This window comes from Mesoplodon mirus, assembly GCF_964341445.2.
Source record: "Mesoplodon mirus genome assembly, chromosome: 11".
Lineage (NCBI taxonomy): Eukaryota > Metazoa > Chordata > Mammalia > Artiodactyla > Ziphiidae > Mesoplodon > Mesoplodon mirus.
In genome coordinates, this window is record NC_138987.1 from 35,304,484 (window position 1) to 35,332,252 (window position 27,769).

Here is a 27,769-nt window from a genome sequence, read left to right on the forward strand (position 1 = left end):
CTAGCACCACCCCCACAAGCTGCACCAGCCACCTCTGTCCCAAGGGGAGGTTCCCAGAGGTTCAGAAAGGAAATCCTGCAGGGCTGGAAGCTGAATCTCACAGAGCCAGCAGCTACCGGTGGTAGCTCTGTCACACACACACACTCATGCACAGACACACAGAGACAAAACATCAGACACAGATGCACACTGAACTGTCCTCCCAAAGGCAAGACAAATCCAGAAAGACCACAGGGAATCGTCCTGTCTCAGAGAAAGCCACAACTGTGCACACCCAGAAACAAGGTGGACATGCACCCTGAAAAACACTCACCAACAGACCTTTTCCCCTGGGGTCTCTGTGCCCTGTGCCCCCACTCCTACCCCTAGCTAGCTCTGCCCCCATAGTCTTCTCCCCAGGAGTCAAACCCAATCAGGATTCCCTATCCTCACCCATCCCCTTTCCCAGATACGCAGACCCCCAGGAATATCCACCCTCCCACATGTCCTCCTTTAATGCAGCTCCCAGGAACAGGGCTGCAGGCAGTAGGTGCTCAGCACACCTCCCCCTCCCCCTTGCCTGGGGCTCACTCCTCATCTCCCCTCCTCCGTGGAGCTGGCGGCTCTTCTAATTTTCCAGCGAGTGCATGAAAACATAGATTAGAGCAATTAGAGAAAAATCATCGGAGGGCAAGGCAGGAGCCACCACCGCACCTAATTGCCAGCTCCAGCAAGGCATGGTGAAGCACAGACTCACTGGCACAGATTACAAATTCCAAAGCAGGAAGTCTTGAGGGGAGGCTCCAAGTTCCATTTTAGATTCTCTTGTTTCTGTTTAAACCTCTTCTTTGCTGTTTGCAGCAGTTTTCACAGCCATACTCCCAAGAGAGGCAGGCAGGGCAGAAATTATTTCAGTCCCATTTTACAGAAGGGAAAACTGAGGCCCAGGGGAAGAACAGTTGTAGAAGTTCCACCTGGACTGGTCTTCCTGGCTGGAGGTGGGGATCAGTGTGGCCTCAGACCCCAGGAAAGGCCCCCAGTGACCCCCATCAGCCCTCTCCTCTCTCTGGAAAGAATCAGCAAAGGGTTGAGGTACAGGGCAGGTTCTGGATTGGCCACAGGCGTGCTGTCTGGTGCTCATGGTGGGCAGTGTCTGCACATGGGGTAGCCTTGCCCTTCACCAAATGGCAGGATTATTTAATTGATGACTGCTGTCCCCAGGTTCTCCTGTGTAAAAAGATGTACTGTGTGCTCTTTTCCCCTGACAGGGAGGAGGTGAAATTTCCTAGAATCTGAGTGCAGGGGGCCCATTTCTATGCTTCCTTATCCCACAAGGCTCTTGCCATGCCTGGCCTGGTCCCCGCCCCCAGCAGCATCCCAGGCATCCTAACCTTCCAGCTGGGGCCCACCTTGCCGGTCCCTGGCCTGGGGGAGAAGCCAGCAGTGAGGCAGGAGTGCCCCCTGGTGGTAACAGCCTACACTACCCACTGGGACTCCACCCCCAGGTCTAACATCAGGGCCTGAAGACATTTGGGATGGCTCCGTTCCTGTTCCAGCCGCAGGGAGCTCGGGAGGCTCCTGGGTGGCAGATGGACACTAGGTATGGTCAAGAAAGAAGGCAGGGGAGGATGCCCAGTATCAAGCATGACCCATCAGAGGAGCTCAGGAAATGTGGGATGGATGAATGAAAGAATGAGTGAACAAATGCGGAAATGAATTCATTGTTTCCTAAAAGGTGGTGTAAATATCAGTAGTAATATACAAGATACCTTTTAGATAGTAGTGTACTTTTTAGATAATAATTCTTGTTTATTTTAAGAATTATGTACTTATTTTGATGTATGTTAGATATAATAGATCTGGCCCATCAAATCCATTATATAAACTTTCTGTTTAAAACAAATGTCTTTAGGCACAAAAAAAAAAACCGTTAAGTAAGTAACATGTGGGTATTCTCAGGACCTAGCATAGAAAGTGTTCAATTAATGCTAATAAATGAATGAGGAGATGACAAGCAGATTATGATGCTCTTTGTAGAGCAGAAGGTAGACAGTCCCAAACTTTGCTGTAAACTAATCACTGGGGGAACTTTTTAAAAAAAATATCTCTGGGCAGGTATGTGCCTTTGAATCTCCGGTGGCTGAGGAAGAAACCAGTGTGTCCTGGACAGCTCCCAGAGGAGGGGGAAGACACAAAGCACCCGATTTAGGTGACTTATAAGGAGCAGCGTGGCTTCGCTACCACTTGAGACAGTAAAACTCATCACTGGAGGAAGCAAGCTGTGCTTGGGTGACCTGGGACTCCTTTGCTGGGTAAGAGATTGGACTGGATGAACTTGACGTTATCATGCAAGGAAAGAGAAGTGAGTTATTCTTTATGTAAACTAGCTTCTACATTGACGCACAGTACAAAGTTAATGTGTGTTTACTATGGTTTTAACATACTAATTAAGTATTTCTCATTTATTCGCCCTGCACATCATGTTTTATTTGACATATGTCTTTATTATCAGTTAATATAAATATTACATTAGTTGCCATACAGAGGATATAGAGTTTGCTGTCCTGAGTTGATTTACAAGTTAGTTCATTTACGGGAGTTTTCTCTCCTGAAAAAAAAGAATCCCCTTCTTCTTGAAAACTGTGTCTAGTTAATTATGAACATATATTAATATAATGTAGTTAATGTGGCTACAATCTGTTTGTCTGTTTTAATTGGATCCCAGTTTGATCACAACTTTCAGTTACTTTCTTAATTCGAAGTTGGAGGAGTGAGGTGTTTGGCGTTGGCTTTGGAAAGGGATGCTGTTTGCTTCTAGATCCACACTGTCATCTAAAAAGCGCAGGTTAGGGCTTCCCTGGTGGCGCAGTGGTTGAGAGTCCACCTGCCGATGCAGGGGACACGGGTTCGTGCCCCGGTCCGGGAAGATCCCACATGCCGCGGAGCGGCTGGGCCCGTGAGCCACGGCCGCTGAGCCTGCGCGTCCGGAGCCTGTGCTGAGCAACGGGAGAGGCCACAACAGTGAGAGGCCCACATACCGCAAAAAAAATAAATAAAATAAAAAGCGCAGGTTGAGTTACTATTTGATGTGTGAGTTGTTCCATTATCTTGTTAGATACCACTGATAACATAAAAGAATTTCCCATCATGAATTTTCATGGCTATACCTCTGGGAAAATATTGATAAAAATAAATTGCATCCTATTTGGAAAGATTGGCATACCTATTGAGATTGAGTCTAATTTTTTATATCATTTTAATAGCATTAAGGAGCAGCTTTTTAAATTTTGAATAGATTTTTAAAACATAAAACATGAATAGATTTGTCATAGCACAGGGTCAAAAATCAGTTCTGTTGATGTCAAGTTATTCAATATTAATTCCATTTTATGAACAAATGCAATTGAGTTGCAAATCCCTTAACAGAGGGCAGTGTTAGGCCAATGTTTTAATCGGTATTAGGAAATGTCAGACTAGCATCCCCAAGGAAGAAGAAATCTTTGGCACAATGCTGAAAACATATGTGTTAGTTTTAAAGCTGCACCTTGCTCTCTTACATAGCTACAGGGAATATAAATTGGTACATCCTCTCTCAAGGGCAATTGGACAGTATCTACCTAAATGATTAATGCAGCTTCTCTTTAATTCACCGATCCTACCGCTAGGAATTTATCTTTCAATATACTCACACATGAGCATAATAACGTGTACAAGAAAATTCACTGTTGCATTGCTTGAACAGCATATGATTGGAAACAACCTGAATAGCCATCAGTAGAGGACTGGTTAGTAAAAGAACTGTATAACTCTTCTTTGAAATGCTACATGGCTGCAAAAAAGAATGAGGGCTCATCTACAACAGAAAACAACCCAATTTAAAACTGGGCAAAGGACTTGAAAAGACATTTCTCCAAAGAAGACATACAAATGGCTAATAAGCACATGAAAAGATGCTCAAAATAACTAACCATCAGGGAAATGTAAATCAAAACCACAATGAGATGGTTCCCAGCTATTGAGGAGACTTCACATGCATTACGATGACTATTATTTTTTAAAAAAACAGAAAACAAGTGCTGGTGAGGGTGTGGAAAAATTCGAAAACCTGTGCATTGCTGGTGGGAATGTAAAATGGTGCAGCTGCTGTGGAAAACAGTATGTCAGTTCCTCAAAAAAAATGTACACAGAATTACTATGTGATCCAGCAATTGCACTCCTGGGTATATTCCCAAAAGAATTTAAAGCAGGAATGCAAACAGATATTTGTACAGCAGTGTTCATAGCAGCATTACTCACAATAGTCAAACGATGGAAGCAACTCAAGTGTCCACGGATGGATGAATGGGTAAACAAAATGTGACATATACAGACAATGGAATAGTATGCAGCCATGAAAAGGAATGGAGTTCCAATACATGTTACCACATGGATGAAACATTACGAAGAAGTTTTGGTGGTGATTGCACAACATTGCGAATACAATTAATGCCACTGAAGTACACTTAAAATGGTTAAAATGGCAAATTTTATGTTTTATATGTATTATCTTTTAACACAATTTTTTAAATTAATAATGTAATTTCTTAAAGGCAAGGTGGGGCGTCTAAATCCCCTCTCTTTGAATATGGGCTGGCCTTGGTTGATGCTACTGGACTTCCTAAGCTGGGTCATAGGGGGCAACCCAGCTTATACCTGGGACCCTGAGCCAGCATGTAAGAAGTCAATCTACCCTGCAATGTCATACCAGAGAGGCCTCATAGAATGAGAGCAGCAATTTGAGTCTTCCCCAGCCAGGTGTCAGACACGTGGAAGAGCCTTCAGATCATCTCAGCCCCAGCCGGAGCCGCCCCAGCTGACACCAAGTGCAGCAGAGACAAGCTTTCCCACAAAACCCTTCCCAAATATCAGATTCATGAGCAAAATAAGTGGTGTCACTGTTCTAAGTCACAAGTTTTGGGGTAGTTTTTTATGCAGCGATGGGAAATGGAATGGTAAACATATTACTTATGTATTAGAATTTATTTCAATTTAATTTAAAAATAATCAGATACAAATAAAACAGGTTTGGACTCCATAAATATCTCTTGCAAACCAACTGGTAAATTGGATGTTTTCACTCTCATGGTCTGTATCCTGCCTCTGTAAAGTCATTAAAGGTGCAAATATACTTTCTCCCAAATACTGAACAAAGCTGGGGTGGGGGGAGGCTCAGTGGGCTGGAGAGATAGGAACACAGGTCCATCTGGAGACTCTTTTCCCAGAAGGCCAGGTTACGGGAGAGAGGAAGGTCACTGGAGCTATGTAGCATGAAAGGACAGGTTTCTGACCCAGCAGGGCCAGATTAAAGACAAAACTTGGTCAGCAGGTCCTTGAAATAAAATCCAGAAGGTGGAGTTATGAGTGACATATATCACACAAGATGGGGTTTCAGGAGGCTTGAGAAGGAAGTTATATAGCCAAAGCTAGAGAATTTCAGACCTGGACCATTGAGGGGCTAAAGGTTTATCTTTTAAGCTTAGAAGAACTTAAAAATAAATCCATAATGTATCCTCCAAACATTCCCCCACTGTCTCCTTCCTGTGTGTGGCTCTCCTCACTCCATCAGTTTCTAGAACTCCTGCTTATTTGTTTACCTGTTTGCTGTATCTCCCTGTATTATTAGTCAGGGTAGGCTAAGTGCTGTAACAAACATCCCAAAACCCAAGGGCTCAACTCAACACCAGTTTGTTTCTGGTTCTTCTAACACTTCAGTGCATCTGTCTGATGGACAGACTTCCACGAAGAGATTCTGGGACCTGGGCTCCTCCCATCTCCAGGCTCCTATAACGCAAAGTCCTCCCCATCCAGCCAGTGATGAGGACAGAGAGAGATCATCTCGTGGGGGGCAGATTTTATGGGCCAGGCCTGCAAGTGGGGCACATCCATCAGCCAGAACTCATTCACATGGCCACCCTCTCACTGCAAGGGAGGCTGGAAATGTAGTCTCACTGGAGGCCAGGGGTATTGCCCTACCCCCCAGTTTACTCCCCCTGTGTGCCAGTTCTCATGCCCCTTGTTCACAGTGACTGTCACCATGCCTGGCATAAATGTGGAGTCTATGAGTGAATGAATGGTGCTGGGGCTGCACCGCTGGAACCGGGCTGAGTAGGCATGTTCCTTATAAATGTCCTGGGAGATGGAAGGACGTAGTCGCTCCCATTTCTCAGATTAGGAAACTGAGGCTCTGAAAGCTAAACAGCAGGCACAAGGCTACACAGCTAGTCGGTGCCAGGGCCAGGTCTCAAATCCAGGAAGCCTCTTCTGCCACGTGTCTGTTCTCTCCACTCCCCTGGCAGCCTCTCCAGTAGGCATACTCACTGACTCCGGGTCTGGTTATCTTCGAGGCCGTTCTGCTTTCTAACAGTCAATGAACCATATTTGACAAGCTGCTGGTTCCTTGGGGTGGCAGCTGTATCTCACTCATCCCTCTGGCCCCTGGCTACCAGCACAGCCCTTGAACACAGTAGGTGCTCAAACCACGGTTGGGGGATTAATTTGTTCACACTGGCTCAGGCTTCATGCTTTGCTGCTTGCACAGTATGAGGGTTGCTTACAACTTACAAAAGAAATAGAGGGAATATTTATTATCCTGCCTTTCCCTGTGCAGTCAGAGCTGTCTCCCACAGCAGGACCAGTGTCCACCCCGAAACGTGCTCCTGAAGCAAAGACAAGGGCTGTGTCACTTGAGGGCCAAGGCCACAGATGTCTCACGGCCCCCATCAGGGTTAGACCATTAATTCCCACCACATACATACACAGAATGCCCTCGCCCCATCTAGTCCCAGGAAGGAGAGTAGATAAAGGCAGCAGTGTGAGGTTCTGTCCATGGTGCTGAACGCACCTCAAATCCTTGTTCTCTAACCCAGCAGCCACTTAGATCCTCTTGGGAAACCAGGTAAAAATGCAGATTCCCTGGCCCCTTCTTTGGAGACTTGCATTCTGAGGATCTAAGATGGGGCCTTGGAATCTGTTTTTACCAAGCACCTGTGATTCTAATACAGCCAGGTTGGTACTAGCCTGAGGTTGACTCACCCCCCTAAATAGCCATTGGTCTTCATGAAGTGCCTGCTATGTGCCCAGCGCTGTGCCAGATATTATAAGGCACAGAGCTGCATCGAGCAGGGTCTCCATTCCAGGGGGAATTTACAAAGTCATTCAGGAGGAGATGTAGGGAGGGAAGGAGGGAGAGAACTGGCTCTGTTTTATGTGGACACGGTGCCAGGTACATACTTCATCTTAGTCCTGCAAGGTGAGATAAGTAGGCACGTGAAAACAGTAATCACAACCATAACTAACATTTATCTTTCCGTAGGGTCTCCCTAGACCTATCTTCAAGGCAATATGTGATGCATTCTGTTCCTTCTCACCTCCTCATGCTCAAGACCCAGATCTCCCTGATTCCTGCTGCCCCTTACACCCCCTAGAATTTAGTCCTCCCTTCTTCTGTCCCGTGGTCACATTTCACCATCGATTACATGATACACCATGTTTTCAATATTGTCCCAACTGGGATTCGAGTTCCCTATTGAGGGCAGGGCTTACACTTGACTCCCCTGTGTAGCCTCTGACACCGGGACCTCCCCATGCCCCCACCAGAGGAGGCGAACAGTAAATTCTTATTGGATGGATGACTAGGGGGAGTGATAAGTGGGCAGAGGAATCTGCCCAGTGACTGTGCCCAGGGAAAGTGCTGCTGGGTTACGAAGCAGTTGGGACAAGTGCTCAGAACCAGAAGAAGTCAGGATGGGCCTCAAAGAAACCAGGAAACAGGCAAAATGCAAATCAGGCAGGGGCCAGCTTCTGGTCAAGGCCTGCCTCTCCTTTCTCTGGGTGTTTGGGAAGAACAGGAAGTAGACTCAGGACAGCAGTGTCTGATGAGAACAGATGTTCCCTGGGCCTGAATGTGGGGCATGGAGGAGGGGACAGGGGAGAGAGGAAGGGGAAAAGCAAAGGGGGAGGGCCATAGCTAGCAAAATGGAATATCCACAGGCCCTCTTATTTATTTAATTTTACTTTTTTTATGGAAAATTTCAAACACACACCAAAAGAAAGGGAATAGGAATAATGAACCCCCATGTGCCCATCACCCCATTTCAACAACCGTCCCCATTTTAACATCCTTATTTAATTCCTTCCCCCAAGCATCTCTTTAAAGAAAATTCCAGACAATATATCATTTCAGAATATATTCAGAATGTATCTCTCACATATTAGAACATTTTTGAAAAAGTAACCTCATTATCACACCTAATAAAATTAACAATTTCTTAATACCATCTAATGCAAAGTCCACATTCAAGTTTCCTCATTTTTATCAAAAATGTCTTTTTAACACCCGACAGGAATCTGGGTTCATTGTGACAAGGGACACAAACCTTGTGGCCTTCCTATGAACAAATACCCAACACATATCCCCCCTGTACCTCCACGTGGCTGCTGGGCAGGACCAGTGGGACAGGGCTCAGTACTGGAAGGAAAGCGACAGTATTTAGTGGGGGAGTTTGCCACCTAGAGCCTGTCCTGTCCACACGTGGGTGGGCCATGAGTGGTCTTATAGGCATATAGGCTTTGAACCCCTCTCTTCAAAGAAAAACGAAAAAGAGATTCCAACTATATGCCATTCTGGAAAAGGCAAAACAATGGAGACAATAAAAAGATCAATGGTTTCCAGGAGTTTGAGGGGAGAGGGGAGATGAATACACAGAAGACAGAAGTTTTTATGAGCGGTGAAAATACTTTATATGACATTATAATGATTTTATGTCATCATACTTTTGTCCAAACCCATAGAACGTGCAACACTATTCACTTCATAAAGTGAACCCTAAGATGAACTAGGAACTTTGGTGATTATGATGTATCAGTGCAGTGCAGCCTTGGTTAAAAAAAAAAAAAAGTCTTAAAAAGAATTAACACCGAGGGTAGACATTTTTGGCAAAACTTTTGTTTCACTTTTATATATGTATACATATTATATATGTGTGTGTTTGTTGGATTGTGATGTAAAATGTACTTTTTAGATTAAAAACGTTTGCAGGCTACTGTAGTTATACTGGCAAATAGAAGAACAAATTCATCTTAAAAAGAAGTCTTTTTAGGGTCCATTTTTATGAACCAGGATCTAAACAAGGTCCATGCACTGCATTGTGTTGCTATGACTCTTAAATCTGTTTTAACCTCTAACATTCCTTCCTCCTTCCCTTTTTTATGTCATTTTACTTGTTGAAGAAACCAGGCTCTTTGTCCTGTAGAATTGTCCTCATTGTTGATTTGGTGAATTGAGCCCTGCTGGTGTCATTTTACATGTTCCACTGCCCACCCACCCCCCACCCATTTCCTGGAAACTGATTTAGACCCAGAGGGTTGATCTGTGTAGAGTCAGTTATTTTGGCAAGCGGACTTCCTGGGTGAAGCTGTGTCCTTCCTAGGGCACCATATCAGGAGCAGGTAAGGTCAGATATTCCTTTTGTGTGTGATACTAAAAATGATCAATGTTACCAGCCTGATCCTTGCATTATAAAGCCTCCCCATCGGGCTTCCCTGGTGGCTCAGTGGTTGAGAGTCCGCCTGCCGATGCAGGGGACACGGGTTCGTGCCCCGGTCCGGGAAGATCCCACGTGCTGCAGAGTGGCTGGGCCTATGAGCCATGGCCGCTGAGCCTGTGCTCCGCAACAGGAGAGGCCACAACAGTGAGAGGCCTGCGTACCGCAAAAAAAAAAAAAAAAAAAAAAAGCCTCCCCATCACCTGGTCCCCAAGGGGTTTTAGCACCTTTCGTAAAATCTTAAAACTGACAAAGCTGGAATAGCTCTGAGAAACTCATTCACTCATTTCTCAACTCATCCCACAAATATTTGTTCAGCATCTACTATGCACCAGGCAGTGAGCAGGAGTGAGAAAAACCACCACAATCCCTGGGATCACAGAGCCAACAGTCAGATGGGGGCGAACAACAAATACATGAGCGAGCAGGTACACCAACAAGAGAAGTCTAGAGCCATGTAAAGAGCCACCCCAGAGCAAGGTGACGGTGGTCAGGCAGCCACTTTGTGGTGGGTGATCAAGGAGAGCCTCCCTAGGAGAGGACATTGGCGCTTGACAAGAGCGATCCAGTCATGCATTCCAGGGAGAGAGAGAGCCGGGGCAGGCAGAGAAGCTGCACACCCATCAGCAGTAACGAGGAGGCGAGTGTGCTCAGCACCAGTGGGCAAGGGTGAGGGGGCCTGAGGGGAGGCCAGCGAGGAGGCTGCTATGGTGACACAGGAGAGACTGACCATGACCCAGACCAGATGGCGGAGTGGAGGTGATGGCCAGGCCAGCGCCCCTTCCACCCCCTTTTACAGCCGAGAACACTGAGCTTGGGGAGGGCAGGGAGATAGTGGTTATTGAGTAACTACCCGCCACAGGAGTTTTCTGTGCAGCATCTCAAAACCGCCCCTGCACACTATGTAGAGGTCATTGTGCCTATTTCACAGGTGAGGCCAGTGAATAGTAGTGAAGTCACCTGCCCAAGGGCATAGAGGAAGAGGGGGAAAGGAGGAGAGAGCCCCGGCCTGAGGAGGCCCTCTGACCCTGCAGGGTCATCCCACGCTGTGATGACCACTGTAGAGTCTCAAACCTTGGTCCTGGCACCTGGAAGCCCTTGACCTGGACCAAGGGCCTTCTCCCTGTGCCTCAGTTTCCTAACCTGTAAAATGGGAATAATACTTGCCCAGGGTGCACAGCAAAGCCGAGACAAGGTGGTCCAACCTTGCTCCCAGTCCCTGCCTGTGGGGCCCACACAGGTCACCTTAGCAGAGCCTACAGGCAGCTTCACACCCTCCCATACGGACCCACAGAGGGTTAAGCTCCGCCTCCCTCCTTCCTCCATCCCAATTCTGATCCTTGCTGACTCTGCTCCCCGCCCTACAGCAGCTATTCCGGGACAATGGAGGCAGCAGATGGCCCGAGTCCTATTCCCTCCACCCGACCCTCAGAATCTGGGAGCAACCTGCAAATCTGCTGCTGCTTCTAAAAGCGGTCCAGCCAGCAGCCTTCCACGTACAGGGTGGAGAGGACAGCGGCAGTACAACACACTATCCCATCCCCACTGGGCTGTGGGCCCAGGGGCCGCCCCACTCGGCTCGCATCCCACAAACCCAGCATTAGGTCAACCCAGAAAGAAAGGAAGCCCTGCACCTAACACGCACAGAGCGTCCTCCCTCTGGGTCAGGCTCCTCCTTGGAAAAGAGGTGCTAAGGCTCCAGTGCTCGGCGGTTCCATCAGCCCAGACAGAGTTGCGGCAGGGACAAGGTCCTTCGAGGGCTGGAGGACATGCTCCAAAGGAGCCCCCAGTCCCGGCTGCCTGGGTCAGAGCCCCTTTGTCCTCCCTCCCTCCTCCCCTCAGCCCTGAGCCCCACTGTGACGCCAATTCCCCAACATCTCTGAGCATGGTGCTGGCGGGGAACAGACAACTTCCCTTCCTAGCCCTCCCACAGGTACCATCAGGCCTGAAATTTCACCATGATCACTTTCATTCAATCATGCAACCTCTTTGGGACATGAAATTCTAAGGGCATTTACCTTTACTCAGCTCCTACCCGGGCTGTCAAAGTGCCCTTTTATCTGATACCAGAGGCTGAATCCCTTAGCTCCATTCAGCCTTCCTTGATTCTCTGGCCACGGCAACCCAGGCCCTGAAGACAGATAAAAGGAAGAATCGTCCCCAACAAACCAGCACCTCATAGAACACAGATATTCACACGCGTGCACATCACACACACACAGGTGTGACACAGGCACAAACACATCCATACACCCCACGTATGTCCTTAGGCACAGATGAGCGTAGAAGGGTGTACGGCACATGCGCACTCTTATGTGCCCTGGCATGCAATGACACAGCACACACTACTTACCATCACTGTTCACTGAGCCATTCCTTTCTCCATGCTGTGCCCTGTACAAACTCTGCATCATTTCGCCTACAACCCGCGAGGTAGGTATTCCTTTTCTCATATATAAAATGAGCAAACAGGCCAGAGAGACCAAGTGGATTCCTCAAGGTCACACAGCCAGCAAGGGTAGGGCAGGGCTGTCTAGCCGAGGGACCCAAATCAACACCACTGCGACAGACAGATCAAAGACCCTGCCCCGGTCAGGAACGACTTTGGCTGCACGTAACAGAAAACTGAACCAAGAGAGGCTTAAACAAATAAGGGTTTAATATTCTTACACAACCAGATGTTGGAAGGGACAGCTGTGGATGATTGTCTTGGCTTTTCCTTCATGGTAGCAAGGTGGCTGCCCTAGACCCAGACATCACACCCACATTCACAGCAGGCAGATGGGGTCTGGGGCTGCAAAACCTTCCCCAGAAGCCTCTCTATTGGCTTTGCTTAATTTGCACTAACAGACAGAGCTCTGGCTCTGGCCAGAGCTGGGTCATATAGTAGCTCCTAACAGAAAGGAAAGCTGGGAAAGTGAGCAAAAGGTTCATCATGATTGGCTAGGACCCATTCTGATTCATCATCTGGGTCTGGACATGCTGATGCTCCAAACAAAATCGGGTGGGGAGCAGGGACTGGAGACTGGCCAGCCGCAGACCCTGGATTCTGCCCTTCCTCTACCTGCGTCTCCTCGGTGGTTGGGGATCCAGCCGAGGAAGCCAGGAATGGGTGGCCCAGCACTTGACCCCGGGAGAGTGACTGAGGGACCAGAGGTGGGGGCTCTGACCACACCAAGGGACCCATATAATTCTCTGGAGAGTTAGGACTCCTGAGCCCGAGCAGCTCAAGGGCCCCTACCCTTGTTCAGTTCAGCCACCTAAGGCCCATGGAAGTCCAGCCCCTGAGACCTCTCTGGCCCTCACATGGTGCACCTGGTCCTGGGCTGTCCAGCCCACCTCCCAGGGGTTTGGGATGCCTTTACCGCCAGCCACCATCCAATCCTGGGCCTTCCCGCCACAGAGGCCCTGCCAGGGACTGCTGCCCACAGAGGAACTGCCACGGGCCCTCAAGGCCACCTGGGAGGCTAAGGACAACCAACGGCTTCAGCTCAACCTTTGCCCGGAGGTTCAGGGCTCATCGAGCCACCAGCTGTGGGCACCAGGGAGTATCCGGGTAGAGGAGACAATGGAGGGAGCGGAACCTGTGGAGAGACCAGAAATGGACAAGACGGGTCACTCCCACGGGTTCCTGGGGAGAGCGTCACAGAGATACTCTGGAGCGAGGTTTTTCCACCTCAGCATGATGAACGTTGGGGGCCAGATAATTCTGTTGTGGGGCTGTCCCATGCATTGTAGGATATTTACCAGCATCCCTGGACTCCACCCACTAGATGCCAGCAAGCATCCTCTGAGTCTTAACAATCAAAAATGCCCCCAGGGCTTCCCTGGTGGCGCAGTGGTTGAGAGTCCGCCTGACAATGCAGGGGACACGGGTTTGTGCCCTGGTCCGGGAAGATCCCACATGCCACGGAGCGGCTGGGCCCGTGAGCCATGGCCACTGAGCCTGCGCGTCCAGAGCCGGTGCTCTGCAACGGGAGAGGCCACAACAGTGAGAGGTCCGTGTACCGCAAAAAAAAAAAAAAAAAAAAAAAAATGCCCCCACATGCTGCCAATTGTCCCTTAGTGGGGGGCGTGGTGGGGGGAGTTGCAAAATGGTCCCTGGTTGAGAACCACTGGTTTATAAAGACTTCAAAAGCCAGAGAAACCATGAAGAGGCCTCAGCTGAGGCCACACCCTCTGACCGCACATATCTGAGTCCCCAGTTGGCTCCAGCGCCATTAGGTAGCAACCTTTAGATTCTTAATCCTCAGGCTTTGAGAGAATTTAACACCAATTCTTAAACGTCTTGGCAGTATAGCCATAGCTTGCACACCTCCACTGATGGGGAGCTCACTCTATTAGAAGACAGCTCCTTTCCTCTTAGAAATTGAGCCAAACTCTGTCTCCTTGTAATGTCCAACTTGTCCAACACAGCCCCGGTCCTGGCAGCCTTGGGATAGCTGTGAGTCCTCTGCCCCCAGCCAGACAGCTCTGCAGAATTTCAGGGGCGGGAGTGCTGGCTCCCCTAAGGATTACCCTACAGGTAAATCCAAAGTCCAGACAGAGACTACAAGGCCTTCCCTGCCACCTCCCCAGCTGAATCTGACACCACTCTCCTCTCTCCTCCCACATTCCAGTCACACTGGCTTCTTTTACTTCATTAAGTAGGTCTTGCTCCCCTGCCACAGTATGTCACAGGCTGTGCTCTTAGCTGCCCTACAGAAATCGGGGCTGGGGGTGGGATGGAGGGGGCTGGGCTGAGCAGCCCTAATCCCCCCAGGGAGTCTTTGGGGACAGAACTGGAAGGTGCCTAAGTGGCATTCTAGCCCCCATTCCAACCCTCTGTCCATCGAAAAATATCATCAAAGAAACAAAGAGCCTAAGAAAGATTTTCTTTTCATTTCCCCATGAGTGCCTGGAGCTCCTCCACTAGAGCTTCACCTTTGCTCAGTGAAGAGAGCTCAGTCTTTCACAGTCTCCCAGAGGATCAGGCCTGGGAGAGCCCTTCAGATCCACATCGCTCAGCCTCCTGTGTTACAAATGGGGCGACTAAGGTCCAGAGAGGGCAAGGCACCTGCCCAAGTTCACACAGCAAGCCAGTGACAGAGCGGAGACTGAAATCCACTCCCTCCACTCCCAGCTCTGCGCTGTCAGCCACTGGCCTCTCTCACTTGCCTCCCTCCCAGCTCCCCCATCTTTGGATGCCTGGACGCAGGCCCCACTCCTCCCATCCTACAGTTTCAGCCTCCAGACCCACCTGGAGGAGTCCTCCTCAGGGGAGAAGGGGCCGTGGAGCTTAATGACATTGAGTTTCCCCTCAAAGACGCCGTAGCTGAGGGTGACCTGCGCAGAGAGACACAGAGAAGAGAGTGAAGGGTGCAGGGCGTCCCACTGGCGACCCCACAAGGGGGCAGCATTTGTGCAGAAACAGAGAAGGCACAGAAGGCATTTTGAGGGGCACAAAAAGCCTGCCTCTGCACCTGAAATTCCACCGTCAGTAACGGGTGTTCTGCTGAGGGCCCCACCCCGCTCCCCTTTGACCATAATCCCATTTGTGCCCCCAACAGTCCAGTTTACTAGGGAGGCTGGAACGATTCCCTCATCTACAGATTGGGAAACTGAGGCTCAAGGGGGGAAAGCACCTTTCCAGGAAGTTGCATGCCTGAACGGAGGTTTCCTGAGACCCACTCTAGGGCCTGGGCAATCCATCTCGACCCAGAGCCTAAGGTCAGTCCACGAGAAAGGAGGATGCAGGATGATGACACCCATCAAGAGGTAGTCAAGCCCAGTGGTTAAAGACTGTGGGCTTAGGGGCCACCCAAGCAGGGTTCAAATCCCTCTCTGTCCTCTACTAGCTGTGTGCCACAGTTAGTTCCATTCTCTGGGCCTCAGTTTCTCCATCTGTAGAATGGGAATAATGTTAGGACTCACCCCCACGTCAATGCTGTGAGGAAGCAGAGAGTTAAAGAAGTTAAGGCCCCCAGTGTGGTGCCTGGCACAGCGGGGGATCTGAAAACCCCACCTTTAAGGTGCCCTGGTTTTGGCTGTCCAAAATCTGCCCCTCTTTCCTGGCTGTGATCCTAATGGGACCAATCTGCATCCCCGTTCTAGGCCTGGCCAATCAACTCTAACTCTAGGCACTGGTAGGAGACAGGTCATGTGACGCAAGTGGGCCATGTGACCAATGAGCACCAGTCCTGAGCTCTGGTGGAAGGAGGAGCTCTCTTCCCGTGGGTGGGGTGGAAACCAGGGGCTGCCCCCTTGCCAGCATGAGGGTTGAGCCTGCCTGAGAATGAGGCCAACGTGCGGGAGGGCACATGAGAGAGGACACAGAGTCTGAGCACCCAGACCCTGCCAGATCTAGCAAGTCCGGCCAAGCCCTCAGCTTCTCAGGTACGCGGGCCCATAAATGACCTTTCTGTTCAATTAGTCCGTTGCCTCTCTGTCACTTGCAGCCAAAAGGGCTCTGACTCACACCATGAGGCAGAAGATCCCAGGGGCCTCCCAGCCAGGACCCTCTACGGGGCTGGAAACCCATGAGTTGGAGGGCGTGTCTGCAAGGCAGAGCCAGTTGGACCTCAGCAGAGTCATTACTTGCCAGGTGGTGGGAGGGGTCCCTACCCCCACCCCAAGCCTGACATTACACTTGGATGTCCCTACTGAAGACCTGGTCCTTCCCAGTGACACCTGGGTGAGAAGGAAAAGCAGCAATCAGTAGACGGGTAAGCTTTGGTGAAGGAGAGGGCTGCCCATAGGCAGTTGAAAAGGACTGGCCCCTTCAGAGGGTGTGGGGAGAATGGGAGGTTGAAGAGAGGAGAGAGGGAAGGAGGTAGCATGTGGCGAGCTGGGTGGTCTGAACCTCAAGACGAGCTTCATCTCATGTGTGCAGGTCCCTCCAACTGGCATTTGGGAACCAGATCAAATAATTTTAGCATCATAAATGCAGACCCTTGAGGGTTAGAGGTGGAGAGAGCTGAGTCACTGCATGCCCTCAAGGGGATCCTTTACCACCCTGAGCCTCAGTTTCTCCATCAGTAGGGGAAAGCCCCCACAAACACCTTCCCCAGTGCCACCTGCCCCAAGGCTGGCTCACCTGCTTTGGGAGCTGGGCAGCCCCCAGCAGCTGCAGGGTCTCCAGGTGGGAGTGGAAGAGGGGGCTGGGCTGCAGGTGGCCGCCCAGCTTGCACTCGACGATGTAGCCCACAGTGCAGTCGTCAGGCAGCCGGATGAGGGCAGATGTGTCCACGAAGCGGGGGCCACTGAGGGACACAGTCATGCTGCAGCCACTGGCCTAAGGCCCTCGACACCTAGAGCCCTCCCTGCCTCCCTGAAGACTCTGCCTCCGCCCGGGCCAGCTGGGAAAACAGAGCTTGGCTCTAGCATCTGCCTCTTGCATACTGTGTAGCCTTGTGCAAGTCACAAGCCTCAGGGAGCCTCAGTTTCCTCTTCTGTAAAATGGGCATGATCATGGCCCTGCCCTCACAAGGCTGTTGTGAGGATTAAGTGGAGGAAAGGTGAAATGCAGCCCTTTATAAATGTATCCTTTCTTTCTTTCTCTTTCTTTTCATTCATTCACTCACTCATTCATTCATTCTTGAGTTTGAGCATCTACCTGCTGCCAGCCACCATGACACAGAGGCTGAGGACAAAGAGTTGAGAAAGAAATGCTTCCTGCACTCAACAGCAGCCCAGATTCTGGAGAGAGACAGATAGATGAGCAGGTCATTTCAGAGGACTGGTACTAAGTCAGAGGGAAGCACGAGGTGTGGGGACACAGGGAGGACAAGGTGGATTCCCAGAGGATGTGGCAGTCTTTGTTTTCCTCTTTACTTAATCATGGCAGTAGTAGTTTTTAAACAGAGTCTTACAGGATGAGCTGGAGTCAGCCAGGTGCCGAGCAGGGAAGGAGCAGTGTTCCAGGCAAGGGCGTCACCTGACTGCATACCCCACGAACGCCGCGGGGGTGCCAGGCGGGGCAGCTTGTCCCGCTGTGCGGGATGACTGACCGAGGGGTCGAGTGGGTGCAGAAACCCAGCCGTTGCTCCCCTCCCCAGGCTGCACCTGCCCAGAGTGGGTACATTTTTCTAATTCACACAAATGTACCATAGAGGTGGGGTGCCTCGATGGGGGCACCCCAGGCACAGGGGTGACCCCTGGTTGTGTGTACATGCCTGCTGTCCACAGATACTAGGACAGCACTCCTGCTCCCAGCCAGGGCACAAACTGCCCCCCGAGGACCTCTCCCGTCCAGGGCAGGGCACGGCAGGCTGGTGTAGTGACAAAGCACGCAGACCTTAGAGCCAAACCCAGCACCTGAGTGACCTTGAACCATTTACTTTGCTTAACCTCTCAGCACCTCAGTTTCCTCAGCCAAGTAGAAAAAAGGCCAACACCCCTTCCTCCCTGGGGGCTGTGATACTCTTAGCAAAGCACAGGCCTGGCTCACAGTCAACCCTCAATTCAAGGTAGCGACACTGATGTGGCTGTTAATAACAACAGCCTGCTCAGCAGACCTCAAGAGGCTAGACCTTTCCCACGTCCTCTCTAGAATATCAGTACCCCCACCAGGTACTGAGGGCTTCCACTACTCCCACGATCCCCCTCAGTCTGAGCCCTCTAGGACCATCCCAGCTCAAATTCCACCTCTTCCAGGAAGCCTTCCCTCCTTTCCCCAAGCAGAAGGCCCTACTCCCTCCTCTGAGTGCCCCTCCAGTTGGCCTTCACCTCCCCTGTGACAGTGACAAGTCAGAAGAGGGCTGAAAACGGGACCTAATGTTTGCCGGGCTCCTGCCAGGTGCCAGCCCAGACACTTTTTCATTTAACCCTTACAACAACCACTGGCCATTGTATTATCAGGTCCATTTTACAGATGGGGGCACTGAGGCTCCTGGAAATTACACAGCTTGCTTGTGTGTGGCAGAGTGCACTAGGCGGTGTACCCCCAAGGGCATGGTGACAGGTGGCTTGCTCACCACTAACTGTGTAACTCTGTGATGCATCGGGAATGAGAGGTAGTTTCTCCTGAGCTCGCTCTCAAGCCCTTCCTGCTGCAAAGGCCCCACCCACACACCAGCCAACACCCCCTCTCTGTACCCCCCCACTTCTTCCACCAGTCTCTAGGTCTCTGCTTACCTGGCCCATGGGGCCATCTTCAAAGCCAGTTTGCGGTTGATGCAGAAGCCGGCGCCCCCGGTGGCAAACCAGAACTGTACCAGCCTCTGTGGGGAGAGATGGGGAGGGCCAAAATGTAGGGTGAGCCTGGGGTGGGGGCAACAGCCAGGCTCCCCCTTACCCCCAACCAGCATGGCTTAAAACTTTTTATTTCACATCTCACTAAAGTCTTCGTACAGCCTGACATTATTATGCCCATTTTATAGATAAGGAAACCAAGACCCAAAGTCACATAGCTATTTAAGAATGATGGGGACACCAGTTAGACCCCAATCTGGCTGGATTTCAGTTAAAGAGGACACATATCATATTTGTCCACCCAGTTCACCTTATCCCTGTCCTCACAGAAACATCCCCATGTGGTTCAGGAGGGACTGCCCAACACAGCACCTGCTCCCATAGGTCACAGATACAGGCAGGTGCCCCAGGAATGATGGATCACAGGACCACACCTTTGACCCAATGACTGGCTCAGCAACAGGCACATGACTCAGCCAGCCAATCAGAGTCCTCGCCTGAGTTCCATATGCTGTGAGGGAGAGATGCTTTTATAGGGTCACCAGTAAAGATAATCCTGATGCCATTTACACCGGGCCACGTACACTGGCCTCGCCACTCCCAACTCCTGGGACCAAGAAAGCTTTTCTGGGCTTCCCTGGTGGCGCAGGGGTTGAGAACCTGCCTGCCAATGCAGAGGATACGGGTTCGAGCCATGGTCTGGGAAGATCCCACATGCCGCGGAGCAACTGGGCCGGTGAGCCACAACTACTAAGCCTGTGCGTCTGGAGCCTGTGCTCCGCAACAAGAGAGGCCACGACAGTGAGAGGCCCACGCACCGTGATGAAGAGTGGCCCCCGCTCGCTGCAACTAGAGAAAGCCCTCGCACAGAAACGTAGACCCAACACAGCCAATAAATAAATAAATAAGTAATTTTTAAAAAAAAAGAAAGAAAGCTTTTCTGCAAAAGGAGAGAATGAGGTCTCATGGAGGAAAGAGAGAAGGGCAGGCAGGCCTGTGGGCCCCAAGGCCAGCAAACCCCTTGGCATTTCAATCTCAGCAACCAATACCACCCCTTTGGGGTGTAAACCACTTTCTGCCCTCAGCCAACATCACCATGGCCCAAGGCCTCTTCTACCTCCTCTGTGAGGACCTGTGAATTCACCCATGAATTTCTTTAAGCCTTTTGAGAAACACTGAACCTTTTCAGCTGTACTATCTCTTGGTCAAACAAGTGCCCTAAAGTTACCTTCTCCCAAGTACAGGGTTGGTGCTTCACTGATGCGTGTTGCATTGGGTTGGGTCACCTCCCATGATGCAGCAGTGAGAAGAGCCGTGGGCAGGGAGCTGAAAAGTGGAGAGGCCCCCGCCTCCTCCACTGCACAGCTGTGTAACCTTGAGAAAGTTCCTGCCCCTCTCTGTACCTGAGATTTGTCACCTGTGAGTACAACATTGGCTCCGGTTCTGAAATCCGATGGTTCTCCTGGCCCAGAGGTGTCCTCTTCCTAAAGACCTCTACGAGCTTACTGCTGGAAACTCTGCCCTCTTAGAGAGAGGCCAGGCCTCAACCAGGCAGAATGAATGGTTTCTTGAGGACCTGACACACAGGAGGCGCCCAATAAATGCTTGTTTAATGAATTAATGAGGGCAGGGCTTCCACTCCCAGAGAACTGTAGCAACATTAGCGGCGACCGTGCAAGCGCCTAACCCTGAGCACTGACTATGCAGAGCCCTGGGCTGCAGGTGAGGTGACCAAGGTGCACAGAACTGAGGTCACTTGACTGAGGTCCCAGAGCTGGGACTGACTCCAAGCCCGAGCCCTTGCCCCCTTTGCTGTCCCACCCTGGGGGATGCCAGGGTCTTAACAGGCCAGGACACTTTGGAGCAGAGCCCTGGGATCCCGTTGGTGGGGTGTCTGACAAGGAGGGCATTCATGCACGTTGTGAGGCTGGGGACTGGGTGTGCCCAGGACTGGGTGTGTCCTGAACCAGCACAGGAAGAACATAGTTCAGAGATGAGGCTGTGCTGAGTCGGGTGCTGATTGATAACACTTACTAGTGTCCACCACGTGGCAGATCCCGTTCCAAGCCCTTGGATAGATGACCGCATTTAATTCTTCTTTTGCTCACAACGGCTCTATGAGGTAGTGACTATTTTCACTGATTTTACAGATAAGGAAACCGAGGCACAGAGAGGTGAGGTGACTTCATTCAAGGTCACAAAGCCAGGAAGTAGCAGGGCTGGTGTGTGAACCCTGGGAGTCAGGTTCCAGGGCGGAGCTCTCAAACCCTTAGGTCAGGGGTGAGGGGATGTGGGAGTCTGGAGGACTCCGCGGCTCACCTGGCATCAGCTCGCTCACACACGCTCCCCCAAGGCCCAGGAAGATTTAATTAGGGCTCAGAGGCTGATTAGCTGCAGATAATTAAGGTTCTGTGTTCCCTGCTCTTGGTTTCCCTAGTGAAGCAGATGGTGAACCCTGGGAGGGAGAAAACCCCACAACTGGCCCAGCTCCCGCTCCAGGCACCACGTCTAGAGAGGGGGACCCATGGCCTGACTCTTCACAGGGCCCAAGGGAGCCCTAGGGGCAAAATCTGGCGACCTAAACCTGTCCATTCAGGTCTGGAGTTGAAGCTGGTGCTGGGAAGGAACCCTGTTGTGCCAGGTGTCAACTCAGTTGCTGGTTAGTGAAATCTGGAGAGAGGAGGGGTGTCTAGAGGAGAGGAGGGGAGGGGAGGGTTCAGGGGCTCCCGGCAGCCACAATTTACTACCCGGCCCAGCAGATTCAGCATTTTAACAATCTGTACAACTACATGGTGATGCCAGGTGGCTAGGAGCCCCACCGTGGAGTCAGGAAGCCTCATCTCACCCACCCCCATGCTCACTGTGTGACCAGGACGACCCACTGCTCCTCCGTGGCCAAGGCCCTACTAAGTGCCAGTCTCTGTGCCTTACCTGCATTATCTCAATCTCCCCATTTCATAAAGGAGGAGACTGAGGATCACAGCCGAAGCCACCAGCCCAGACACACCCGGATGCAGCCAAATCTGAAACCCAGAAAACCCACCGGACCCCTCCACAGCCCCGCCCCCGAATGGCCCCGCCCCGCATGGCCCCGCCCCCGGGGCCAGCGGCCAATGCACAAAGGAAGCAGCGAGGGAACCGACCGTGCGGTTGTTCGGCTGCGGCTCAGAAGCGTGGATAGGCCGGTTCAGGCTGGGCCGGCCGATGTAGACGTCGCGGGTCCACGGGAAGGTTTTTAGCAGCTTCAGCAGCGCCCTCGGGTTCAGGTAGTTGTCGTCATCCACATGACAGAACCACCTGTGGGGATGGAATGCGGGACAGTGAACTTGGAGGGGGTTCCCAAGGGCTGCCAGCCAGCCAGACTCCGCCCTGTGCCCTCATAATCAGTCAACAGACTTATGGGGTGGGGGAGGCTAACACTGAAGGCACTGGCGTGTTCTGTGCTAGGCAGCGTCTGGTGTAAGCTCATGAGGAAGTTGTGCCCACTTCACAGGTGGGAACCAAGACTCAGGAAGGTTAAGACACTTGCCCAAGGTCACACAGCCAGTGAATAGCAGAATTTGAATCCCATCTGTCTGTCCAGAGACAGACCCCAGCAGGCCTTACATGTGATTAAATTCACAGGGCCCGGACAACCTTACTTTTTTGACAAGACACCTCATTTAGGAACTGGCCTGAGGCAAAGGTCATGCCTGCCCCCAAAGACCAAGGTGAACTCACCTCAGTCCACTGGCCAAGAAGGCATCAAACTCAGCAGCCATCTTGCAGGACAGGGCAGGGTGGCTGTGCTCCGCAGAGCAGTTGGTGACCACGAGGTGGGACCCTGAAGAAGGGAGGACAGGTCAGGGGCCCCTGCCCAGCTCCTCCCAACAGCCCTACACAGTGTGAGAGTGCAGAGGAAGGCGGGGCCTCAGAAAGCCTGGAGCAGTGCATCCAGTCCCATTTTACATATGGGGAAGCTGAGGTCAGGGAGGGCTGACCTGCCCAGGACCCTGGAGCTAATGGACAGTAGGCTGGGCTGGGACCCAGGTGTCCAGGGTCTTGTCTAGCACAGTCCCTCCCCACACCCATACCCGTTTCCAGGGAAGAAGGCTGCTCCCCTCCTGGGCAAAAGGGGAATCCCCATGTGACAAGGGTGGGCAGCCCTGTTTCCTGGGGAACCCCAGGCCAGGGGACAGCCACCCCAGCTTTCCCTGGCAACAGCCGAGGGGCCCCCAACCCACCCAGAGTTACCCAGTCTCTCCTGGAGGCCTTCATCCAAGCTGTCGGTGAAGATGAACGTCTAGGAAGGAGAAAGGAATCATGACTGGGGTTGGCCAAGGAGAGCCCCGGGCAGCCCACAGCCCACCACAGCCAAGTCCAGGTGGACACACACATGGTAGACCTCTGTCCTCCTTCAGTGATGGACACACACCCCTCTCACAGTCACACGCTCCTTTAGGACAACATGACTTTCTCAGCTACCCAACCCCCCCCCATACAACACACACAACCCAGCTTTTGTACAACTTCGCGGTATACACCAGCCCATCAGTCTCACACTCAGCCCCCTTACAGACCAGCACCCACAGGGTCCCTACCAGAGTCACACACCCTTAGCAGAATCACACCTTCATCAACCACACACACACACACACACACACACAATCACATCACACACACACATCATACATACACACACATCACACACATCACACACACACATCACATCACACACACATCACATCACACACATCACATCACACACACACATCACAGTCCCGCTTGGCCCCTCCACATATACAGAACCCTACACACTTGTTCAGTAGACAGACCCACACACTAGGACACCAAACTACTTAGGGAGACGGTCATGACTTTCACAGCCACGCAAACTCCCTGTGCAAGTGTCGGGGCCCTTACACACCTCTCAGATAGGAGAGGTGACCCCACCAACAGCATTCATACACCGGGTCCCCCATGACCTCACTAAACCTCCAGACAGGTGTTACGATCTGTCCCCTTCGCAGATGGCAAAACGGAAGCTAAGTGATGGAGCAAGGCGGTGCGGTTGGCAGGAGGAGAGCTAGGATTTGAACCTAGCCTGGACCTCTCCCCGCCCTCAACTCCCACTACAGCCAGACTTTTCCCTGGGGGTCTAGCAGGCGCCTCAGACTGAGGGCGAGAACCCCGAGCACCCAAGCACCCCCAGACCTGGGCTCCTCTCACTCTTCCCCATCTTGCTGGAACCCAACACCTTGGGGTCACCGTGCCTCCTCTCTTTCTCTCACACCCACATCCAGTCTGTCAACAAATTCTGTCCACCCAACTTTCCAACTGCCCAGGGTGCACCCTCTCCCTCCAGCCTCCACGGCCAGCCCTCGGTCCAGCCCACCCTCGTCACCTCCTGCCCGTTTTGCTGCAGTCACCTTTTCCCTGCTCCCTGCTCTGTCCTGCCCCACCCCAAGTCTGTTTTCAACACAGCCCCCGGGGGAGCCTGTAAAATAAGTCAGACCTTTCTTGCCCTGCTCCCTGGCAAACTTTTGCCACCAAACAGTCACCCAGATAGCGGAACTCTCTCAAGTATGGAGCGTGGGCCAAATGGGCCAGGGAATGCCTGTGAATGAATCGGTGGGGGGAGGCGGAAGGGAGGGGTCCCCGCAGCAGGGCCCGGGGGCTGAGCAGGGTGCATGAGGCTGGTGTTTCGGTCCCTGGGAATCCTGAGGTTGGCACAGAGCGGGAATCCTGAGGTTGGCACAGAGCGGCAGGCAGCTTCCTCTGAGCTGAAGGTTGCCTTTGATTTGTTCAAGGAGGGACTCTGACAATGGTTAAAACCTCGCGGGGAAAACAAAGGGACAGACAGCCTGCTAGGGTCAGGGGAGGGGTGGCCGGGGGCCATCTGCTGCAGAGGAGGGGAGATGTGGGGCCATTGTTGCTCCCCCCATCCCCCACCCGCCCTCCTCGAGGACTGTGGGGAAGAGGAAGACCCCCCCTGAATCACAAAACGTGCCTCCCCCAAGCCCACCCCCTTTGCCTGGGACAAAGGCCCCACACGAGCCCAGCTCGCTGCCACAAAGGCCCACCTGCCACCCGGCTGCCTTAACCAGCTGGGGCGGGTGCCCAGCCCTGGAGTTAACCAGCTCAGGACCACTGCTGATAGCAGAGCTGAAAGAGGCTCCGAGACCCTCCTGCCCTGTGTGGCTGGGGAAGCTGAGGCTGAACGGTGGAAGGCCTTGGCCAAGGTCACAGGAAGAGATGAGCCAAAGGGGGCCCAGATGCAGTGGCAACTGTGGGTCTCTCTGTCTCCTCTCCTCTTCCTCTGAGTATCTTTCCTTTTTTCAACTCTGCCTTAAAGGACAAGATTTCTAGACTCCGCCCCTTGTGCTAGGGGCAGGGGTGGGGGGAGGGTGAGTGTCCAAATGAGTGAATTCATCTCCTACCTCTGCTTATCCTTGCTCAGTTTCCTCACCTGTAAACTGAGAATATCAATACCTACCACTCAGGTTACTGTGAGGGTTCTATAGAGTGATGCACCCGAAATGCTGTCACTTAGATGCTGAGCAGCTGGCAGGTACTCCCTCTGGCTGCCTGGTTAGCATCTGGGATTGAGCTCAGGGCACAGAGGGGGGCTGCTTGCCTCTCCTCTGCCGGCCTGGTCCTGCCAGGCCCAGACACCCAGGCTGGAGGTCCAAGTGACTAGGCAGCTCTGGGATCCCGGGTCTCAGCAGAGAAGGAGGGGCCCCAGCGGGAGATGGTAGCCGGGTCCTACTGGGCTCTGCCCCCTTAGGCCTTTGGGGCAAGCACTTCCTCCTCTCTGGCCTCAGTTTCCTCATCCGGAGCAAGCACACCACCATAGTGATCAAGACGAAACAGGAAAGGGCCTCTGACCACGTGAGGCTGTGCTCCCGGGTACACACAGACACAGCACCATAAACAGGAAGGTCTGCAGGGAGGGCCAGGCTTGGCGGCTTCCGCAAGTGGAACCAGAATCGAGATCCCAAGATGAGAAGCTGTGCAGAGCCCCAGGGAAGAGCCTGGGGTGCTGGGGGTACAGCAAGGAAAGGGTTAATCCAGGGTGCTAGGAAATCAGGGCAGGGGTGACCCCTCCCCAGGGGGCCCTGGCCTCTTCCAGGCACCACCTCCCCCCTCCTTGGTCTCCAGGAGCCCCCAACCCCCTCCGAAGGCTCGTCACTTCCACTGAGCCAAAGTGGGGACAGTGTGTGTGTGTGTGTGTGTGTGTGTGTGTGTGTGTGTGTGTGTGTGAGAATCTGCCTCTCCACCTCCCCCAGGGATGACTCCCAGCACCCCCGAATCACTGTCTTTGCTTGAGGAGGGCACTGGATGTGAGGAGGGGAAGAGCCAGAAGGGATTCAGCGTGTCAGAGCCACCTCCCCAGAATGACAGAAGCCACGCAGTCCTGTGACACACACGCCTCTTGTCACGGCACATCTAACACTGACACTGGCTCCATGCAGGTGAGCATGCACGCGGGTGTACACACACACACACACACACACACACACACACAATCCCACAGGCCAGGCAGACCTCTGCCCTGACCTCTTGCCCACCACTACCTCAGCCACCACCATCACAGCACACACCCCACCTCCCTCGCTCAGGAAGTGCCCCACAGGAAATGGAGCACAGGAGGTGCGGTGCCACCGCCCTGGGCACACCCTGGGCAGTAGAGGCGTGGGGGCAGGGGCTGTCAGGAATTCTGAAGGGATGCCGCCCCGCCGCTGTCCCCAAACAGGCCCCCCCCAGACTGTCCCCTCCTCAGCGGCTCAGTCCCTGTGCTCCACGCTCACAGCCAGGGCGGAAGGACAGCACCCAGGGCCTGGACAGGGGGCGGCGGCCTGGCCTGGGCGCACGTCAGAGTCAGGACCTCTCGGGGGCCTCTGTCCCAGCTGCCCAACACCCCCCATTGCCCCCGATGCCAGGCTGGGCCAGGGTGGGCAGGAACGAAACCTGTGCCGGGACAACCAGGGAATAGAGGGACCACCCACCAGAAGGGACCCAGGAGCCTGGGGTAGGGGCCCAGCCTGGCCCCAAAAGAAATGAAGCAGTGGGCCTGAGAAGCACCTGGCTCCGGGGCCAGCAAGGGACACAGTCAGGGCCGCAGGAGCCCCCGATCCTCCCAGAAAGGAGCGAGAAGACAGCCCAGGTGGGGCAGGTGGGTGAGCAGCTTCTCCCTCGAGGCCGCCAGGGACCCCAGCTCGGTAGAAAGTCCTCTGTGAGTCCCTCAGACCAGAGGCCACTCCTGGGGCCCGCAGTCACCCGCTTGTCACCTGTTCCCTGGTCCTGGAGACCCACGTGTCGAGCAGCAGCTCCAGGCGGGAGCGGTGGAAGGCCCGGGTTGTCTTGACTGCAATGAAGACATCGTGCATCTGCAGCTCCGGGGGCTGAGAGCTTGGTGGGCTCAGCCCGGGGGCCTCCGGCACGCCCTGCGGGGATGGGCTTGAGTGATACCGGAGGGAGAGGAGCCCCACGCACAGAAGGGTGAGGAGGACTCCAGCCAGGCCCCGGAGGAGCCGGCACTGCATTGGCCCTGGGACCCCAGACGGCTCAGCCCCCAAATCCCAACCAGACGGGGAGGGGAGGCTGGTCAGGCGGGAGCCCCGGCAAAGGCAAAGGTCTGCCAGGCATGGGGGGCAGGCCAGGAGGGGAGAGGTGGGAGTCGGTGCTCTGGACCCGGAGGCCGAGCCATGGCAGCCCCGCTGCCGCTGCCGCCAGCCCTCCACCTGCTCCCGGGCCCTCCCTCCCACTGCCGGCTCTGGGGCGCCTGGCCCCGCCCCTGCCTCCAGGGCAGCCCAGGGGCGGGGCCGGCCCAGAGGAGCCCAGAGGTGGCTGAAAAAGTGTCACCGGCTGAAGGGACAGCCCGGCCCTGCCCGCTGCTGCAGTGGGGGTGGGGGCAACAACAGCCCCTCCATGCCAGGTGGAAGGGAGGGGCCCTCCAGCCTTCCCACTCCCCAGAGACCCCCGGCTAAGCTCATTCAATACCCAGTATCTTCTGGTGTCCAGCCTCCCAGCTTTTGCTCACACTGTTCCTCGCCCTG

The 27,769-nt window shown here is 52.9% G+C and overlaps 1 protein-coding gene across 3 annotated transcripts; it reads right to left on the reverse strand.

Moving 5' to 3' along the window:
• Window positions 1-12,196: 12,196 nt before the first annotated feature.
• On the reverse strand, window positions 12,197-27,465 carry MFNG (MFNG O-fucosylpeptide 3-beta-N-acetylglucosaminyltransferase). Of its 3 annotated transcripts, none has more exons than XM_082635605.1 (8): window positions 27,002-27,465; window positions 22,965-23,013; window positions 22,452-22,554; window positions 21,875-22,028; window positions 18,675-18,760; window positions 16,636-16,801; window positions 14,800-14,885; window positions 12,197-13,144 (listed from the first exon to the last, which is right to left on the reverse strand). In XM_082635605.1, the coding sequence occupies exons 1-8, from the start codon at window positions 27,254-27,256 to the stop codon at window positions 13,078-13,080; spliced, it is 966 nt and encodes a 321-aa protein (XP_082491731.1). In that variant the 5' UTR covers window positions 27,257-27,465; the 3' UTR covers window positions 12,197-13,077. The 3 variants fall into 3 exon arrangements, with proteins under 3 accessions (XP_082491731.1, XP_082491732.1, XP_082491733.1); XM_082635606.1 differs by having other exon boundaries at window positions 22,955-23,013; window positions 27,002-27,235; XM_082635607.1 differs by lacking the exon at window positions 16,636-16,801.
• Between the last annotated feature and the right edge of the window lie 304 nt (window positions 27,466-27,769).